Raw genomic sequence first — 21,708 nt, 5'->3', positions numbered from 1 at the left:
GGCTGTGTACACACAGGAAGCCTAATTTTGATATTTCATACTAATTGGTCTTTTGACCAATCAGATCAGCTCTTTTGCCAATAATTGGGGAAAAGATCAGAATTGGGCAACCTTTGTAAACGCAGCCTATGATTAAATTTTTTTTAACCATGCAGTTACTTTTCATTTACGAGAAAAAATAGCATTCTGTGTGCCAAGTGGGCTGTGTTTACACAGTCAACTCAATTCTGATTGGTCTTTTGCCCAATCAGATCAGCTATTTGCCAACACTTGTGCAAAAGATCAAAATTGGTCTGTCTGTGTATACGCAGCTGTGTTTTCCAAAAGCGTTAAAAGTCAGGGTTAACTAGTTACAGCCAGGATAAAGGTCAGCTGGGTTTCTGGGAAAAGGACTCTTCCCATCTCGATAAGAAAAGGCAAATACACATGATGTTTCAGAAGCCCTGTTTATACCTGGTTGTAACTTGCGTCCTTTGTACTGACTTTATCTACATTCTGATCTTTCCCACATTTTTAGACAGGTGTAGACAATCAAAAGAGGGCTCATTCTGCCCACCTCCGGAGGTAGTCAGACACGCATTGTGTCTGGATATCTTACAAATATATGCAGATCTGGACAGAGATACCATTTAAATCATAGTTATTCCACCCTCTAAAATCATTGACAAGTGGCACGATTAACTGATTACATCAAGATGTGTCTTAGAAAATAATATTTATTTAGTTATTGTAAGAATAGCTGTAAATACTTTGCATAAAGAAAGGGACCAGGACATCTGGTCACAATGCAGACAGTGGACAGATTGATAACAGACACATTTAAATACCATATGTGGGCACATTTCTGGAAATGTTGGCGCAAACAGAATGTAGATAAGATCAGGACAAAGGACCCATGTTAAAATCAGGTTCAAACGGTACTAGAGAGAGTTATGATTACGGACTTTTACATGCCAGGTGTCGCGCAGAGCAGATTGATTTTGTCCTTGGGCATTCCACTGCTCTGTGTGAACTGCTATGCAGAGGACAGACATCAAAAGGCTACAGCCTTGCTCACACGCTGAGGAGCTGTTGAGCTGAGTACTTTTTTCTGAAGGCACAGGGTTGCACGCTCAACAGACGTGACTGCTGCTGGGATAAGATGAACACAGTATCCCCATGGATGAGAAAGAGAGAGGGGAGGTTATAACACATACTTACACCCAAAACTAAATACAGTACACACACACAAAAAAAAAACATTTGCATACAGTCATTGACATATCCAATTAAAGCACCAACATCAGAAAAATAGTATCTTAAGTAAATCCCACAGCGGTGCAGCTCACCAGACGTGACTGCTGCTGGGATAAGATGGATACAGTATCCCCATGGATAAGCGAGAGACAGAGAAAGAGTGGGGGGGGGGGGGGGGGGGGGGTTAAAATGTCAAGGTAAATGATACATGTGTCACAGTTAGGTATAGATAGGTGAAATGAAAACTATGTACAGTGCCTTTGTAATCAGATCCTTTTACTTTTTCCGCTTTTTGTTAGGTTACAGCCTTACTTTAAAATTGATTAAATTGATTTTTCCCTCATCAATCTACACACAATACCCCATAATGATAAAGAAAAAACAGGTTTTTAGGCAAAAAAAGGAAAAATCACATTTACATAAGTAATCAGAGCCTTTACTCAGTACTTTGTTGAAGCATCTTTTGCAGCAATTACAGCCTCGAGTCATCTTGGGTATGACGCTACAAGCTTGGCACACCTGTATTTGGGGAGTATCTCCCATTCTTCTCTGCAGATCCTATCAAGCTCTGTCAAGTTGGATGTGGAGCGTTGCTGCACAGCTATTTACAGGTCTCTCCAGAGATGTTCGATCGGGTTCAAGTCCTGGCTCTGGCTGTGCCACTCAAGGACATTCAGAGACTTGTCCCACAGCCACTGCTGCATTGTCTTGGATGTGTGCTTAGGGTCGTTGTCCTGTTGGAAAGTGAACCATCGCCCCAGTCTGATGTCCTGATCTTTATTTTTTACAGTTTTCTACATTGTAGAATAATAGTGAAGACATCAAAACTATGAAATAACACATATGGAATTATGTAGTAACCAAAAAAGTGTTAAACAAATCAAAATATATTTTATATTCTTCAAAGTAGCCACCCTTTGCTTTGATGACAGCTTTGCACACTCTTGGCATTCTCTCAACCAGCTTCACCTGGAATGCTTTTCCAACAGTCTTGAAGGAGTTCCCACATATGCGGAGCACTTGTTGGCTACTTTTCCTTCACTCTGCGGTCAACTCATCCCAAACCATCTCAATTGGGTTGCGGTTGGGCGATTGTGGAGGCCAGGTCATCTGATGCAGCACTGTATCACTCTCCTTCTTGGTCAAATAGCCCTTACACAGCCTGGAGGTGTGTACAGCATCAACATCAGAAAAATAGTATCCTAAAACCCCCCCCCCCCCCCCCCCCATTTTGTATATCTTTTTTATATTACAAAACAACCTGCATTTTTCTTTTCCTATTAGCACTAACTTTGCTGATAACTTGTTTATTGAGGGAAAATGTACTTACTAGGACTGTGATATGTGGCTGTCTCACCTAGTTATGAATGCACTTATTGTATTGTCACTCTTGGATAAGAGAGTCTGCTAAATGTAAAAACAAAGAGTTACACAATTTAGCAGTCACACTTCAGCAGTTCTGAGATCTAACATATTCACACACACACACACACACGTTCTAGTCACTTGTCTTTATTTAGAGGTTAAATTGTCCAGTACATATATCAATGCAGTTTTCATTTCGTCAACAAAAATAGTGACTAAAATATTCCTCAAACATCTATTTTTCAGTGTCAAATGATGAGACTAAAATAAAAACATTCATTTCAGTTACAGTTTTTTCCAACTGCTTACACAAGTTTTCAAAACTGTCTCCTTTTTTTCAAAACTCTACACACACAAGATATGTTTTCTCTTGCCAAACATCGAGGGAAGTATCTAACCTTGGACAGAGGCAACCTCTATGTCCCCACATGCGTCATCCATTGCCTGGAGAAGCGGCATGTGGGCATAGGGTTGGCGATCATACATTTTCCAGCAGCCAGAATGAGAAGAATTCCTCTATGGGATTTAGAAAAGGTGAATATGGGGGTAGGTACAAAACTTCAAATTGTGGATGGGTGGCAAACCAGTTTTGGACCAGAACAGCCCGGTGAAAACTAACATTGTCCCATAAAACCACAAATCTAGCAGGCCCCTGATCTGGATCAGGGACAAGCATTTGTAAATTGGATCAAGAAAAGTGAACAGGTGTTGTACGGACCCAGTGTGGCATTGTGATGGAGGACACATAGTTATATTACCCCCACGCTGTCCAATGACATTGGTAATTACCCTCTGTCCTATTACATTTCTTCCGTGGCGCATGGTTTTGGTGAGGTTGAAGCCAACCTCATCCACATAAATAAATTCATGGCGAATTACATGGGCATCCAGCTCCAATACTCTCTGTAACAGACAAAAGGATATACAGATAAGTAAATATGGTATGTCTGAAGTACTGGAAGTAGTGTTGCATATTCTTGACTCGGTCAGAGTTTCTCTCAAATGGCACCTTGTAAAGTTGTTTCATCGTCACTCGGTGCCGTTGGAGGATGCGTTGTATGGTCGACAGGTTTACAGCGTTGATGTTGTTAAATATGGTGTCATTATTCAATATATGCTCTCTTATCTCTCGAATCCTAATTGCATTGTTGGCCAAAACCATATTTATAATTTCAGTCTCTTGTACAGCTGTAAACAAGCGTCCTCGTCCTCCATGATGTCTCTGCCTTTCCACTCTGTACAGAAGCTTCAGGTTGGCTTTCTTGGTTTGGACAACAATGGAGGCCAATTTTGGAGAGAGAGATAGAGGAATGAGAGTAAGAGGGGGACAAGGACAAGGACAAGGAGGAAGAGGAAGAGGACAAAGACGAGGAGGAAGAGGAAGAGGACAAAGACGAGGAGGAAGAGGAGGAGGACAAGGACAAGCCTATTTATTTATCTTCTACTGTGTTTGTTTTGTCTGTTACTGTTCATCCCGAAATCTGGATGAAAATACAATTTTTTGAGAAAGGAACACATTTTATTTTCCCCCCCTTGCATTTTTGGTTATAGTGTAAATGTATACGGAATATGCATACATGCTGTATATATTTGTGCACATACATGTATGTGTGAGTGCTATGACAAACTGCTGTGGACTCCACTGCACACTGAACATGCAAAAGACACATGATAGTAGTGTTTTACATTTGTCACATCTGTGTGTGGTTGGGTGTGTATAAGATGTAATCATTTGATGGCTTGTGTGTAGAGTTTTGATGCAAAAACACCCTTTTGAGAACAGTTTAAATTGTTTTGAATGAAGTGTTTGGTTTTTCAAGAGATGTGTGACGTTTTGCATGTTGTATGTGTGTTTTGGCGTTTTGTGTGTAGAGTCTAGAGAAAAGGAGCCATCGTTTCAGAAATCATGTGTAAGCAATTGTCAAAAACTGTAACTACCCTTTGCCTGGTTAAGAAACACAAGCTACTTTATGAAATTAAAAACAACAGCATTAGCGACCACCATTTTACATTCATTAAGCATATCGCAGGCCATTCTAAAACTATTCTACTTGCAGACCAGACCATTCATCCAGAATGACTGGGTTTACCACGGCTTTGGGGTACCATTCTGGCGCTACCAATAGAGAGCGGTCTGAGAACGTTCATAACCGCTGACAACATGGGGCGGTTCAACAGGACCACATTTTTTAAAGCTCAGACAGAAATATGCTATGTAGAACAAACGTGCCTCACTGACATGTTGAATAATGGATGTTGGCTCTATTCTATGGGATTTATATAGACCCACTCCTTATTAGATATACAGTGCCTTGCGAAAGTATTCGGCCCCCTTGAACTTTGCGACCTTTTGCCACATTTCAGGCTTCAAACATAAGGATATAAAACTTTATTTTTTTGTGAAGAATCAACAACAAGTGGGACACAATCATGAAGTGGAACGACATTTATTGGATATTTCAAACTTTTTTAACAAATCAAAAACTGAAAAATTGGGCGTGCAAAATTATTCAGCCCCTTTACTTTCAGTGCAGCAAACTCTCTCCAGAAGTTCAGTGAGTATCTCTGAATGATCCAATGTTGACCTAAATGACTAATGATGATAAATACAATCCACCTGTGTGTAATCAAGTCTCCGTATAAATGCACCTGCACTGTGATAGTCTCAGAGGTCCGTTAAAAGCGCAGAGAGCATCATGAAGAACAAGGAACACACCAGGCAGGTCCGAGATACTGTTGTGAAGAAGTTTAAAGCCGGATTTGGATACAAAACGATTTCCCAAGCTTTAAACATCCCAAGGAGCACTGTGCAAGCGATAATATTGAAATGGAAGGAGTATCAGACCACTGCAAATCTACCAAGACCTGGCCGTCCCTCTAAACTTCCAGCTCATACAAGGAGAAGACTGATCAGAGATGCAGCCAAGAGGCCCATGATCACTCTGGATGAACTGCAGAGATCTACAGCTGAGGTGGGAGACTCTGTCCATAGGACAACAATCAGTCGTATATTGCACAAATCTGGCCTTTATGGAAGAGTGGCAAGAAGAAAGCCATTTCTTAAAGATATCCATAAAAAGTGTTGTTTAAAGTTTGCCACAAGCCACCTGGGAGACACACCAAACATGTGGAAGAAGGTGCTCTGGTCAGATGAAACCAAAATTGAACTTTTTGGCAACAATGCAAAACGTTATGTTTGGCGTAAAAGCAACACAGCTGAACACACCATCCCCACTGTCAAACATGGTGGTGGCAGCATCATGGTTTGGGCCTGCTTTTCTTCAGCAGGGACAGGGAAGATGGTTAAAATTGATGGGAAGATGGATGGAGCCAAATACAGGACCATTCTGGAAGAAAACCTGATGGAGTCTGCAAAAGACCTGAGACTGGGACGGAGATTTGTCTTCCAACAAGACAATGATCCAAAACATAAAGCAAAATCTACAATGGAATGGTTCAAAAATAAACATATCCAGGTGTTAGAATGGCCAAGTCAAAGTCCAGACCTGAATCCAATCGAGAATCTGTGGAAAGAACTGAAAACTGCTGTTCACAAATGCTTTCCATCCAACCTCACTGAGCTCGAGCTCAATGTCAGTCTCTCGATGTGCAAAACTGATAGAGACATACCCCAAGCGACTTACAGCTGTAATCGCAGCAAAAGGTGGCGCTACAAAGTATTAACTTAAGGGGGCTGAATAATTTTGCACGCCCAATTTTTCAGTTTTTGATTTGTTAAAAAAGTTTGAAATATCCAATAAATGTCGTTCCACTTCATGATTGTGTCCCACTTGTTGTTGATTCTTCACAAAAAAATACAGTTTTATATCTTTATGTTTGAAGCCTGAAATGTGGCAAAAGGTCGCAAAGTTCAAGGGGGCCGAAGGCACTGTAACTGTGCGGCCTGCCTATCTCTGGGAAAAACGAACAGGTTACCTAGGTTTCCCCATTAGCTCACAGCAAAAACTTGACCGTTTTCAAACGCAATTTTATTGTTAGTCTGCTTGTTTTAGTCAATTACAAAACGACATTTAATAATAGTACAACATGTCTAACGATGAATCTTTTCACAGGCTTTATTTCCCTACTTTGGAGCTTTATAGAACCGTAGGTCAGGACTTTTGACCTGGCTACATAAAACAACACAGCAGCTTTTTGGCATGTTTTGTTATTTCAATAGGAAAGAATGTTGGTTTTACCCAATTTGTTGTCGTGTGTCAAGGGAATTCTTTATTATTACTACGTGAATACCGACTGGAACTGTCTGCAATGTTCGAGAAAGTTTTGCAACTGAACGTGGCCCTGGTAACATTAACGTTACCAGTAGCAGATATGCACACATTTGGTGGTACAGAAAAAATAAAAATGGATAGCAAGCAATTTATTGACTACATTTTTTTTCTCGTGACTCCATTCGTTACTCGACCAACATTGGTGACTCAGACTTGAACTCGAGCACAGGGGACTTGGGACTCAATTCGGACTTGGGTTTTAGTGACTCGACTGCATCACTGGGCAAAAAATCCCGTTCAAAGTCATTAGCCCCCGTTCTACTTTTGGACACCAATGTGGCTGCAACGTCTGTGGAACGTTGATTACAATGGCACTGACATGGCCCAGTGACGGAGGTTCAACCCATACTACTTTGCCGATATGTAGGCTGAATTATGAATGGCCAGATAATCATTATATATTCTAATATATGTTTGTCATTTTTCTGCTGTTGGGAAGGGAATATGATGTTATGTTATGCAGAAAAATATGTTGGTGGGACAAGGTTATGTATGTTTGTGCACATGGGAGTCAGTGATTTAAGTTTACTATAGGTTAATGAGACAATACAAATGTGATGTGACTAAAATGTGACTGAAATTAAAGGGAATTTAGTTTACGAAAATGGCGCACTGTTTGACAATGACAAGACTTAATCATTATTCAAATGACACAAATGTGACTTAATGTTGCACTGTCAGAACTAGCATAAGCATTTTGCTACACCTGCGATAACAACTGCTAAACACGTGTATGTGACCAATAACATTTGATTTGGATGTTATTACAAAGTGACTAAGACTGGACTAAAGCTTTTAAAAAAATGCCAAAATGAACACCTTATCAATGTGCAATATAGGTCCAAATGCCAGCTAGCCTGCATTTGCACACCTTTGGAAAATGTTATTTGATTACAATACTTCAATGGCACTACTGCAACAACGTTGGCACTAGAGCCAACACTCAATTGCCACCTATTGGCTCTGTACGCTTGAGATGCGTTTTGTGGTTTCAACAGACAGCTACCGTGTTTCTGCTGTTTCAGGACCATGGATAGCTACTGAATGGGCGCAACTGACAAACGCTTGAATAGGCTACTCTTCGCAGTTTATATAATATCATACCAACAATCAGTCACATTCAGCAATACAAATCCCAACCTCATAGCACGGAATAATTTCGTCATAAATTGCCAAAATAGCCTACTTTATCTCACAGTCAGTTATACATTTCTTCATAATTTAAGTCCAGAGATGGGTGGCCAACGTCCTTGAAGAAAATAAAAAAGAGTCACTTGATTTGAGAGTTGTGATTAGAGTGGAAACACCAAGAATCCAGAAAACGTTGAGTACCTCCAGCCACCCATTAGATCCCCCCTCTCAAGCTTCAAGTAGAGTTTGTCCTCCCGTTCCAGGTGCAGAAGGACTGAATTGCTCGCAGCCTCTCGAGTGACATCATGGTCCCCGGCGAAAGCTGATATTATAGGGTATTCGTTGTGCATCAAGTTTACCTGCAGAGTGTTATGCAATGGGTATGATAAAGACATGAAAAGCACAATTAAATTGCATCACAATGCAGACCTCCCTATACACTTACCTGTATAGTCTGCCGGTTGTAAACCTTCACCACATGGAAGCTAAAACTGTAAATGCCTCTTCTTGGTGCTTGAAATACACTCGCTTGGGGCTTGAAATGGTTGCCAATGTTCACTAATACCTGCAATGAGAAAAACATCAAACGTTCTAAAGAGCACAAACATACATTGTCAATATTAGCCTATGAAAAGACACAAATCATGAAAGACATAAATATTCTCGAACCTGGTCAAAGTAGATGGTCGGAGACGTATTGCTCATATCAGATGGTTCGTGGTTCGTTCCCCTGAGTGCAGAGAAAGCCACTTTAGCACCGCTTGCCCGGACAGATATCCCGAAGGAAGAGGTCAATGCTCCCTCTACAGACGGGTTCGCATCGCAAACCACCAGACACTTTCCCTCCAAAACAAGAGGTTCTGTGTAATTCTGTCCCAGCGAAAAGGCAACGCCAAATCCTAGGAGGACCAATGATATCATGGTACAAAATCGAAGAGACATTGTCTTCTAAACTGTAAAACAGTTTATGGTTTGCGATTGCTCTGATTATCAGTTTTGTGGCAATCAGTCCCCCTTCAAACCTGCTCTATCTCTCTTTCTTTCTCTCTCTTGCTCTTTCACTCACTCACTCACTCACTCACTCACACACAGTATATGTATAGTGTAGTGTCAAGGCTGTGATATGAGTTACACTTGCACCATCAAGTGGTTGGTTGGCAAATGCTAAATGAGCATGTATGCCGCCTGTATCTGTCTATATAAAATCGGTCAAATTAAAGAAAAGGAGATTTGCCAGTAGATGGTATTCTGATATTCATGGAAAGCCCAATGTAGACTGTTCTCTGTTATATCATACCCAGGGCCATATTGACAACATTTTACAGTCAATATGACCTACTTTTTATACTTAACATTATTGCTTACCATATTGGAACAGATGGTATGTCTGATAACTGTTTTCTTCTCAAATCTCTGTTAAGTCTATTTAAACTAAAGACTTTAATCTCTGGTTTTGGATTGTCTCCATAATAATCATGTATCTAAATCTGTCAAAATACTATGTTTTGTAGACAAAGTTACATCAGACTGATTGTTTAGTGGGTAGAATTGAGGGACTCCTGAACATAGACCACACACCACACTTGGGTGCAGCTCATCCAAACTGCAGCTAAAACTTGCCTTGATATTCCAAGCATGGCACAATTGCTTATGGCTCCGTGCAGATAAAATCTGTGTAATTACAGATTTGATATTGACTGTGCACGCAGTGGTCTCAGACTAGCTAGTCTGTGCATACCGATATAGTATAATGCCTTCTTATTAGTTACATAATACTTTAAAAAACAAACATTCACAGAGAAATATAAACCTTGTTCAACATTCATACATGTTTCATTGTAAGAAAGTGGCATTGCCATAATGTGACGGGTGAGTGCGTTTGGGGAATGGACACAGTCAGTGACCGACTCTGTGTCATCATGAAATAAGATTTTTCTATTCTGTCTGAGTGTGCAAAAAAACAAGACCCGTTCATTGTCCTGATAAAACTCTGAATAACAACAATCTGCCTCACATAAACTAAAGCCAGATGGATTGGATTGTCAGATTTGTCTCCCTTCTGTAGAATATCAAGGGAGTTGATTTCTCTTTGGTCTGGAACAGTGAGAAGTAATCCAGCTTTGCAACATTGAGGCAATGTGAATGAAATACATGTTTGCAATACTTATATGAGAAACTCAAGCTCATATTTTTCCTCAGAAATATTGAATGATATGGATCTGTTTAAATATATATTTTCTGAAACCTTTATGGAATTCAAAATACTTAACTTTTACTTTTTTCTTCATCCCATATGGCAGTCAAAAAAATTCAACAGAAATGCATGGGTTTTATTCACAGACAAAAGGCATGGCAAAGAGACACAAAACTGTCACGACCGTCTTTACAGGAAGACCAAGATGCAGCGTGGTGAGTGTACATTTTATTTTATTTAGTAAAATGTCGCCAAAAAAACAAGAAATAACAAAAACGACCATGACTCTTACAAGGGCTATAGTGCCCCTAACAAAGACAACTTCCCACAATGACAGAAGGGAAAAAGGCTGCCTAAGTATGATTCCCAATCAGAGACAACGATAGACAGCTGTCCCTGATTGAGAACCATGCCCGGCCAAAACATAGAAATACAAAAACATAGAAAACAGAACATAGAATGCCCACCCAAATCACACCCTGACCAAACCAAATAGAGACATAAAAAGGCTCTCTAAGGTCAGGGCGTGACAAAATCTATGGACTGCATAGTTAGTTCAGGTTGAGTTTAGAGGACTGTCTTTATTTTTGTATGGATTGCAGATTTTAAAAACATGTGTATGATATGAGAGATGTTATTTCCACACAGTGAACTGACTGTTGTGTCAGCAAACCCTGTTCAGCACACCCTATTGCCCATAATCATTTCACACCTGGGACACCTGGCCTTAAGGAATTAAATGTAATTTTGGCAAGAGGACAGCTGAACATATTACTGTAGCTCCCCACCCTCCTCTCTCTGCATCTGTTTGATACTTTGTTCATGTTGTTTGGATGATTCCTTTCATTTGCGTTTTTCTCCTCATTGGGAAGTTTAATATGCAGCATTATCCAGTATTATGATCTTGGTTCCTGTATGGACCCACGGTTACCTTCTACTCATATGGGAAAGGCTTCAAACAGAGGTTGCCAAAATTAATTTGAGACTGGATGAACCCTCCTCCCATCTGTTTCTGAGACCCATTGCCAAGTAAACTTTTGTTAATTACATTAATCCTTATTCTAGCTTCCCTGCTGACTATCATAACAATGCTCCCCAATTGGGGTTGATTCTAAGTTGAATTGGTCTAAAATGCCAATTAAATTTATTGAATTTGAATTGGTCACACCCTGCAGGAACCAGAAGTTGAACTGAATATGAATGAAAGAAGTGGAATTTAATTTGATGAAATTAATTGAAATTCAAATGGATAATTTCTTCCATAAATCATTAAGCACGTGTCTATTTTGCATATAATGTATGGTAAGCAATACAATTTTTTACATTTTCTTGAAACATTTAAACGAGTTTCAAGTAATTATAGTGGTCTGTAAATATTGTTAGATAATTTTTGGGGTTTTCTATAATAGTTCTATGATATAATAATGTTATAAAATATTAAACAAAAAATACATATCCAAGAATGCATTAGATCAAACACTCCAGAATGGAATGGAACAACCTAACATCTAATTACAAAAATACCAACAAAATACTGTTTTACTTCTTTGAGTTATGATCAAGCTAATATTTGAAATCGTATTTCTTTTAACTATGAGGTGGCAGATGCTTTTGGCTAAATATACGTCAAAGGAATGAGACTCATATAGCTACAGTATATACTCACTGGGCCAGTTTATTAGGTACATCCATCTAGAACCGGGTCGGACCTGGAGTCTTAAACGTTCCACAGGGGTGTTGGTCCATGCTGACGCAATGGCATCACGCAGTTGCTGCAGATTGGACGCCGGTACATTCCTGTTGTGAACAGCTCGTTCCATCTCATCCCAAACATGCTCTGTTGGGTTAAGGTCGGGGGACTGCGCAGGCCACTCAAGTAAACCGAACTCGATATCATGTTCCAGATACATTTTTTCACTCCTCAATTATCCAGTGTTGGTTATCGCGTGCCCACTGGAGCCGTTTCTTGTTGTTTTTAGCTGATAAGAGTGGTGTGGCAATAGCCCATCCATGACAAGGATCTAAAAAAAGCCTATGAGGGGGCAGTTTCTGAGATACTGAATCTGGAGCGCCTGGCATCGACGATCATACCAAGCTCAAAGTTGCTTAGGTCACTTATTTTTGCCCATTATATTGTTCAATATACAGTAACTGAATGCCTCTATGCCCATCTGCCTGCTTTATATAGCAAGCCACAGCAACGTGACTCATTGTCTGTATGAGCCATCCATTTTCATGAGTGTACCTAATGTAGGTTTCGTGTCTCAGTTGAATTTGTTTGAATTTGTTTGAATTCAATTATATTTATTTTAATTCAAATTCAATTCTGCTTCCTGTGGGGTGTGAACAATTCAAATTCGAATTTTAATTCCTGGGTTGAATTGAAATTCCAAAATTCCAAATTGACCCAAACCCTGTCCCTAATTCATCTCTAATATTTTATTAGATTTAACCAGACTAGTCAGTTAAGAACAAATTCTTATTTACAATGACGGCCTTCCCGGCCAAAACCTAACCCAGGTGAAGCTGGGCCAATTGTGCGCTGCCCTATGGGACTCCCAATCACGTCCGGTTGTGATACCGCCTGGAATCGAGCCAGGGTTCGTAGTGACAGGAGCCACAAAATAAAAAATAAAAAGTTGTGCTTGAGTTGAAGCTGAATTGCGGTTCCTTCATAAAACAACATGATTATAGTTTATTAACTAGTTATTACAGTACTACCAGAATTTAATATCCTATATATTTGAGAGTAAGGTGGCTTGAAGTGTCTGGCTTGAAGTGTCCAGACCAAGTATTTATGCAGAACGTCCACGGGAAATAAATACCACAAGCACAGAGACCAATGATGATGTACACCGGCATGTGGCAGATATAATACGGGAAATTGGCACGATGTCAACTGTCAAGGATACTATACTCATTGAAGGTTGCTGTCGGTCGGATTATCGTCGCTGCGCTTGGATGGAAATCGGGACTCAGGAGAACGTTCAGACCTGTCTGTCACGGCAGCAGCGGATGGATTGAGACTGCTTTTCCTCCCGTAACTTTGTATTTATGTTTAGTTTACACTGAGATAAAATAGGGATATCGTGGATATGATGATTGAATTTTCCCGTTGCACGGAATAATGATTCGTTCATTTCGTTTTGGAAATATTTGGGATTGAAAACAGCAAGGATTAGACATGGTGAACAAATTTGCCTTGCCTCTCGGTAAATTTTGTCTCCTTTTGCTTGTATAACATGATCTCTTTAAAATCGTAGTTAGATGGTCAACAGCATAAAGTTAAATCAATGCTTGCCATTGAACTTTCCAGCAATGACGCTTTAAAAACTCTTTTAAAACGCTACATGTGAATTCATTATGCTATGAAACGAAATGATAATGTCTGTATTTTGTGGAACATAATTTTATTTTGTGGTTTAGTAACATACACAAACACAATTTCCATAGCCAATTGTTTTCTGGGTATTTTTTTCTAACTTTCATTTCATTTTATTTTTACAGCAGTAGTTGCAAGTCTAATCACTCTTGGATTGTCTGGTACACCGGGGAAAAAAGCAGGTAACACTGAAATATACACTGTGCGTAGAGTTATTTATTTCCCTGTTATGTTGGAATCTACCTAACTGGGAAAAGTAATGTCTGTGTAATGAAGAAGACCATGAAACACCAGATCAATAACAATACATTTGATACATTTTTAATGTCAGACAATGCTGGATGGTATAATGGTTCTGTATGAATGGCACCTGAACATTAATCTTGTGCTTCAGTGACAAACAATTCAGGGGTGACTCCAATAGGCCAATGTGGCACCTGGATAAAGGAGGCTGAGGGAGGCCTGTTCACCTCCCCCAACTACCCCCAAAAGTACCCACCAGAGCGAACATGTATTTATATCATTGAAGGTAAGACATAAACACCAACTCAACAAGTAAATGTTTTTTTGATTGGATATTGTGTTTCTTTTTCTTACATTTCCCCAATGTGTTTTCTCAGCTTCACCAAGACAATGCATCGACCTCTTCTTTGATGAGAAATATTCAATAGAGCCTTCATGGGAATGCAAATTTGACCACATTGAAGTCCGCGATGGGCCCTTTTCCTTCTCCACTTTAATTGGTCGATACTGTGGCCAGGAAAGCCCTTTGTATATTAAATCAAGTGGGCGATACCTGCATATAAAGTTTGTTGCAGACGGCGAACTGGAGGCAATTGGATTTTCAGCACGCTATAACTTCACTCAAGGTAATATCATTTCAAATACATTGATTTGCTTTAACCGTTTCAATGTTTGCAGTGTTATTCTGAGGTTGTTGCTGAATGTGTGACTCCGACAGGCTAATTGTTTGTCTCACCCAGGCACACATGGAGACACACAGACACAATATTGACATAAAGTTGTACACATCCAGTTAATGCAGAGGACTTCAGCCAAACAATTTACCAGTCACAGCTCAGTGACTGAGCTAGAGCTACAGGAGACTGGTGTGGTGCTTACTGCTGTGTGTGTCCATATCAGCTGCTGCATTTGTAGTGCAGGCACACATGCTGCAACTGGGGAGGGGGGGGGGGGGGGGGGGGGGTTATCTCCTCCTTCACCCAGTTAATGAAAGCTTGTCTTCAGGGGAGTACAGCTTGTCAGCTCTGAGCCTCGGCTTAAGGGATACCCATGCAGCTGACAATTTATTACTGGCAGAATTTATAGGGCACTTACGTTGTGGAGGAGAGATGAATCCACTTCCTTGTTTCCCTCTCCCAATCAAAGCCATTCATCAGATCAATCTTACAAAAATGTGTCTCAGTAACCTCACATTCTCGTGAAGGTTTTGACATTGCCAGTAGACATGGTTATTCGATATCACTGCCTGCCCTCCATTGGAATCAAGACTTGAAGTGAGTGGCTCATCCACAAGTTCTGATGAGATACTTCAGTGTCAAAAGATGAATATAGATTGATATAAATTGATTCCCATATAATCTCTCCCTGAAACACAGTGGCACATTTTGAGGTGTGAGGGTACATTTTGCAGGACTAATACTACAAAAAGTATCCATAAAAAAAGTATTCATGCAACAATACTCTAGCCAATAGAAAGCCTTCCCAGGCCTGCGTTGGTAGAGAAGTACAAGCTGATTTCCAAGTGTTTACCTCAGAAGTAATGAATCCTTTAGTGCCAAATGCTAATCTCTTCTAATTCCTCTCATCAGTGGCAGGATAATTCATTGACCGATCATCATCTTATTACTACACTGTTACATAAGCGTAAGTGTTTGCAGTAAATATTTGTTTTAAACTAGATAGAAAAGCAAGATTGACATATGTTTCACATATTTTCATATTTTTTTCAGTACATCTTCTGACACACACACACACGCACACACACACACACACACACACACACACACACACACACACACACACACACACACACACACACACACACACACACACACAGTGAATAATCCATGATACAGAGGTAAGAAACAAGAGGATTAATAAGGATTCATGGCTGAGGTTAGGTTTTAAATAGTTCAGCTGTCTCCTCCTTGCAGCCATGGTGATATTACAAAGATATGCCTCTAAATATAACTGTTTTATATTTATATTAATATTTCGAAAACTGGTTTCTCCCTCAACCTCATCTTTTTAGATTTTTTCAGGAAAACATTTTGGAAGTCCCATTTTATCACTTGGTTCTCATTGCTTGTGCAGCCTAATCTGTATAAAGCTGGTCCAAGGATTATTAATCCACCTACAAATCATAATGGTGAAGCTTTAGGATAGAAGTCCTGTTCTTTCTGTCTCAACATTTTTTTTTATGAAGGACAAGTGGATGATTGCAGAATGGATTAAACTAAGGACAGAGTTCACACAGTCAAGAATATGCATTGCTGGCCCTTATCCTTTCAGACACAGAACATGTATTTTGTGAAATGGCAGAAAAAAATATACAATAGGTTCACTGTTGTGTGCTCTCTTTTCAGATCCTGAATTTAAAGACATGGGTGTCCTACCGCCTCTGCCTTGTAGGTACACGGTTCTTCTTATATCACCTATGTAAACATACTGTATATTGTAACAGCAAACTGTTGTGTAACTAACACACTGTGCAATGGACTCTCCTGTACTACAGTTTGCGAATTTGATCTGGGTGGATCAGATGGGATCATTGATTCTGCAGCAATTCTCAAAGAGGGCAAAGCCTTGCAGACAGAGGCTGTGGACTGTAGGTGGTTCATTCGAGCGCCACCAAAGGGAAGGGTCAGTACAGTTCTTGTGTTTTTTTCTTCTTCATATTTGCAATATCCCTCACTCACATTCTCCATTAGTCTTCTGGAAAACATGCTGTTCAAAAGATACACAAGTCAAGTTCCCATTTGGTTGGAAACCTGTTGTTTCACACTGTTATTTTAATTTTTTTTGCAGGTCTATTTGCGATTTTTGGAATATGAGATGCACAACTCCAATGAATGCAAACGTAACTTTGTGGCTGTGTACGACGGGAGTAGCTCAGTGGAGCACCTGAAGAACAAATTCTGCAGCACAGTGGCCAACGATGTCATGTTGGTTACCTCAGTGGGGGTCATACGAATGTGGGCTGATCAGGGCAGCCGAAAAAGCCGCTTCCGGATCCTTTTCACAACCTTCCTAGAGCGTTAGTGAATTCATTTGACACCATTTCCACTCCATCTACTGCTATGTTTAATTTTTGACACATTGTTTGAAATGTTCCAATTAGTTTGTAAAGAGAGGCAGTCGCAGGGAATAAAGGGTCTCCTTTACAGGGTTATTGTATCAATGTAAAAAAATATATAGTTGTTTCAACTAATTATTATTAAGTAACTGGTTCCACAACCTTTTTTAGTTTACTCAACTTTTCAATCAAAGTATTAACTGAACTTACATTCTCTAGTTAGCCCAAACTTAGCTCCAACTTAGGCAACAATTCAGTCAATTTAAAATGATGTCTTTGCTCAACTTGCCTCATATGTTCATTCAACCAGAAATTACTATATGGGCATCTTCATCAACAACAACAAAAAGTCTGTGGAACCAGTTACACACATACAGTGCTTTTGACATACAATATTGTCAACTTACACATTTGACACATGTTGAAATACATGATTACATTGTCCATGTATACAGTAATTATTATTCAACATGTCCTCACCTGCGATTTGAACTGACAACCTCTTGGTTTACAGAATACCAATCTTCCTGCTATGCCTGTGTCAATGATTGATTTGACCTGTATTGCTACACTTTGCACTTCAAAATAAATCTCAACTCTGTTAAAAGTACACTCAAATAAAACTATTTCATTTATCACCGTGATTAAGGAGTAACATTAAAACTGAGTAATATGCCCCACCAACATTAGACAACTACTGTATACAGAAAACCCTAAATGTTGAACTAAGTCAATCAAATCAATGATGAGAGAATAGTCAGATTAACTGATAATTGACACAGACATGGTGGTGTAGCAGGAAGATCAGTATGCTGTGAACCAAAAGGTTGTGAGTTCAAATCCCAGGCAAGCTTGTTGAATAATAATTACTGTGTAAATGAACATGCACAATGTACTCATGTCTCTCAAATATATCAACTGAAAACATTGTATGTTAAAGACACTGTGTGTGTAACCAGTTGCATAGCCTTTCTTAGTTAAGATGCCCAAATAATCATTTCTAGTTAAATGAATATAGGAGACAAGTTAAGCAAACGGAGCATTTTGAATTGAGCCGGAGCTAAGTTTTGGCCAACTAAACATGTTAAGTTCAGGCAACACTTTGACCGACAAGTTGAGTAACTGTGGAACCAGTTACTTAATAATAATTAGTTGAAACAACTAGATTTTTCTTAACAGTGTAGTAACAACACTCCTGGACCAAACGTGGTCTAAAGCCACTTGTACACTGCCACATTGAACCCCATCAAACACCAACAAACACTGACAAAAAAAAAACTGCATATAGGTGTCTGTTTGTTGGAATTTGTTGAGGTTTGTTGTGGCAGTGTGCCTTATTGGCAGTGAGCCTTATTGTTTGCTTTTTAATCTAATTCATTAGTTTAAAACTCTATTTAATGTTTAGGGAGTAAAGCTATCTTCCCCTTGTTTTCAGCTCCATGTGAAGCGGAGGCTTTCTTTTGCCATAGCAACATGTGTATCAACACCAGCTTAGTGTGCAACGGGATCCAGAACTGTGTCTACCCCTGGGACGAGAACAACTGCAAAGGTGAGACACCTGTTCCATTTGGGTATAGAGCTGACAAATATGAACTACAGTCAATGTTTTAGGTTAACCTGTATGACAAAAGTACAAGTTAATGGTGCATTCTAAATGTAATGTTGATAAATCTAAATGTAACTTTCATCACACCATTCATCACAATTCAAACCTAGCCGCCCAAAATAGAAAACTTGATTGTATGTAATATTTACTGTCCACAGAGAAGAGGAAAGCCAGCATCTTAGACAATATTGACCACACCAATGTCGCAATCATTCTAGTCACCTGTGGTCTGGTGGTTGTCCTTCTCATTGTGGCAAGTATCATTCAAGTTAAACAGCCACGCAAAAAATACATCATCAGGAGGGATGACTTTGACCCCACATTGCTCCATGAAACCTTCGAGCCACCACATTATGAACTGTGCACTCTGCGGAGGGCAGCCTCTGCCGACCACATGAGTGAAATGGCTATGGCCGAGGACTTTGATAAGTTTCACAAACTCAGACGGTCTTCGTCCAAATGCATTCGTGACCACCACTGCGGCGGAGCCCACTCCCAGGTGTCCAGCGTCAGGGGAAGCCAAAGTAACCTGAGTGTGCGGGACGCAGCCATTATGTCAGACATGCCTCTCTCCCAGTCCCACCAGGCCACACCCTCCAGCCACAGGAATATACTGATGATGAAGTACAGTTACTCACAGGACGGGCAGGATGGTTGTGACCAGGATGACGACATGGATGACTGTCAGACCCCGAGCCAGAGCCACCATGTCCTGGCTGCACATCAGTCAATGTCCAATGATTTCTGAGGTATGAGGAACATGCATGCCCTACAACCACACAAATGTTCTGTTCCTCTTTGCTTGTTCCATTTGTTTTAAATAAATATGTTTTTGTTCTGCTTGGATTCACACAAGTAGCCTATAAATTAAGAATGCATATCATGGAATGGTTGTGATTTTGTAAGTATTTCTTGTGAACAAAAAACATACACATTCTGATTTGATCTATGGTGTCCCCTTGGTTTTAATTTATATATGTTGTGGATATGAAATTGTTTATTTCCCCCCTTTGACTGTGTACATGAAAAATACAATATACATCATGTGTTTGCACCTGTTATGATTTAATATTTAGCTTTTTATTGTTGAATGGTGTTGTCTATACAGTGTTTTTTCCTGTCAGTTATAATACATTGTTCCCTCTGTATTGTCTAGACTACCCCATCTCCAAATACTGTACCTCTGTTTTGTTATTACATTTACAAATGTATTATCATTTTACATCAACATCATATTATTAAATGCTTGGTTTTGTGACACATAGAGTGGTAGTAATAGAGGATGGCATGTTGACCAAAGGAAAAAGCATGATGAACGAGTGGAACTAGGAACTACCGAAACTGTATTTCACATCAAGTCGGACAAAAAGCTGCAGCACACCTTGGTCCAGAGCGAGGTTTCGATTCTAATAAAGTTTTTTTTAACCTTTTCTGACATTCAAATGTCATCTCAGTTTGCTATTTAGTTACGTCCCGCATGTTTAAGTGTACTTCTGTTGGCTAGTCTCGTAATTTCTATATGTTCTTGAATGACGTAACTATCAATAAATGTCCTTGGATGAGTAGCTAGCTAACAGTGGGAGGAGAGGTTTCCAGCAGCTCGCGCTCATTCATTGATTAAAAGTAATCATGGCAGAACAAAGCCTACTGGAAACTGAGGCGATACAATGTAACGTTAATGCTAAAGACACCGGCTTCAAAAAACGTTTAGGACTGATCGCAACTGGAATTGTCGGGGGGTCATTGGTTGCCCTTTACGCTGTTGCAGGTCCATTTGTTGCACCTGCTTTGAGAAAGGTGTGCCTACCTTACGTTCCCGCAACTACAGCACAGGTGGAAAATGTCCTGAAAGTGCTGCAGGCGAGATCTGGATCCCTCGTGGACATCGGAAGTGGGGATGGAAGAATAGTAAGTACACTTAGTAGTCTGATCAGAAGACTACCAGCCATTGTCTGAATTTGTGATTGTGACTTCACTTTTGATTGTTAAGTTAGATACTTGGGTTTTTGCAATTTGCAGGGGTTGCACTCTTGACAGGAAATTAAAGTTACAAATTGCATTAGAGGGAATTTAGTTGTAGCCTATTAACATCCCAGAAGACTGTTAGGCTGGACATGTGTTATGTTGCTCCTATCACTGGCACTTTTGATTTTAGCATGTATTTCATTTCTGCAGGTGATAGCAGCTGCAAAGAAAGGATTTCGAGCTGTTGGATTTGAGTTGAATCCATGGTTGGTGTGGTACTCCCGTTACAGAGCTTGGAAAGCGGGTGTTCATCATTCTACTTCCTTCCACATATCAGATTTATGGAAGGTTAGTCAATCCACCAGTGATTGTTTACAAATTATTCTTCATCCAAAATAACGTTTATGTAGTAGCCTAATAGCCATTACAGGGGGGACTAATGTAGGTTCTTTCTTTTAATGTATGTGTATGCCCTGGTTCTCAGGTCAGCTTTAATCAGTACTCGAATGTTGTCATATTTGGAGTACCTCAGATGGTGAGTTTAACTCTTATTTATCTGCTAGACTTGACAAAATAATGGTAGCTTTTTATTTTGTAAATGCCACCACATATAGCACTACATCAACAATATTAGCATCAATATGATGATTGATTGTATTACTTCACAGATGGATAAGTTGGAGGGCAAACTGCAGACAGAACTACAGAGCACAGCTAAAGTGGTGGCCTGCCGTTTCCCTTTTCCCACCTGGGCACCTGATGGCACTGCTGGAGAAGGAATAGACACTGTGTGGGTATACGATGCAGAGTCGTTCAAAACAGAAAGAGGAACACATCAGAGACATTTTGTAACTCCACATCAGCCCCTGGGCAATGATGACACTACCACGTCATAGTAATTGTGTTCATCCCTGAATGCCTCAGGGATGTGTTGCTTTGAAAATCATTCCCAGGATGTTATCAAATGTGTGAGAGTCAGTAATAAAAAATGGTGATAATTTAAACAAATTCCCCATCTTGCATTCCTTACTACCTAACACAATTCATTTAATTTTACTGAATATGAAATTAGTCTTAAAACTTATTTGTTTAATGTTAATTGTTTTAAATATCAAAGTGCGCAGCTTACTCTTGTACGGTAACTCAATACCGTCAGCATGTTGATAGTTGCTGTGCATAGCAGTTTTTACCGTAGCTAGCCTAGCCCCCGGAGTGCCT

The 21,708-nt window shown here is 39.8% G+C and overlaps 3 protein-coding genes across 3 annotated transcripts; 2 read left to right on the top strand and 1 right to left on the bottom strand.

Moving 5' to 3' along the window:
• Positions 1-8,079: 8,079 nt before the first annotated feature.
• LOC110508686 (cerebellin-2-like) lies at positions 8,080-9,018 on the bottom strand. Its single transcript, XM_021589403.3, has 3 exons — positions 8,694-9,018; positions 8,470-8,589; positions 8,080-8,383 (listed from the first exon to the last, which is right to left on the bottom strand). Exons 1-3 carry the CDS (start codon positions 8,964-8,966, stop codon positions 8,186-8,188), a joined length of 591 nt encoding a protein of 196 aa, XP_021445078.2. The 5' UTR covers positions 8,967-9,018; the 3' UTR covers positions 8,080-8,185.
• A 3,961-nt stretch (positions 9,019-12,979) lies between these two features.
• On the top strand, positions 12,980-19,789 carry LOC110508684 (neuropilin and tolloid-like protein 1). Its single transcript, XM_021589401.3, has 9 exons — positions 12,980-13,430; positions 13,726-13,782; positions 13,995-14,129; positions 14,221-14,469; positions 16,210-16,251; positions 16,359-16,486; positions 16,652-16,880; positions 18,355-18,468; positions 18,684-19,789. The coding sequence occupies exons 1-9, from the start codon at positions 13,403-13,405 to the stop codon at positions 19,271-19,273; spliced, it is 1,572 nt and encodes a 523-aa protein (XP_021445076.1). The 5' UTR covers positions 12,980-13,402; the 3' UTR covers positions 19,274-19,789.
• Positions 19,790-19,868: 79 nt separating this feature from the next.
• On the top strand, positions 19,869-21,498 carry atpsckmt (fATP synthase c subunit lysine N-methyltransferase). The gene is made up of 4 exons (XM_021589402.3): positions 19,869-20,433; positions 20,701-20,838; positions 20,975-21,025; positions 21,159-21,498. Exons 1-4 carry the CDS (start codon positions 20,155-20,157, stop codon positions 21,384-21,386), a joined length of 696 nt encoding a protein of 231 aa, XP_021445077.2. The 5' UTR covers positions 19,869-20,154; the 3' UTR covers positions 21,387-21,498.
• Positions 21,499-21,708: the final 210 nt, after the last annotated feature.

The sequence above is a fragment of the Oncorhynchus mykiss genome, chromosome 28, assembly GCF_057628025.1.
Source record: "Oncorhynchus mykiss isolate SJ-2025 chromosome 28, ASM5762802v1, whole genome shotgun sequence".
NCBI lineage: Eukaryota > Metazoa > Chordata > Actinopteri > Salmoniformes > Salmonidae > Oncorhynchus > Oncorhynchus mykiss.
This window is presented reverse-complemented; position numbering and strand designations above follow the sequence as displayed.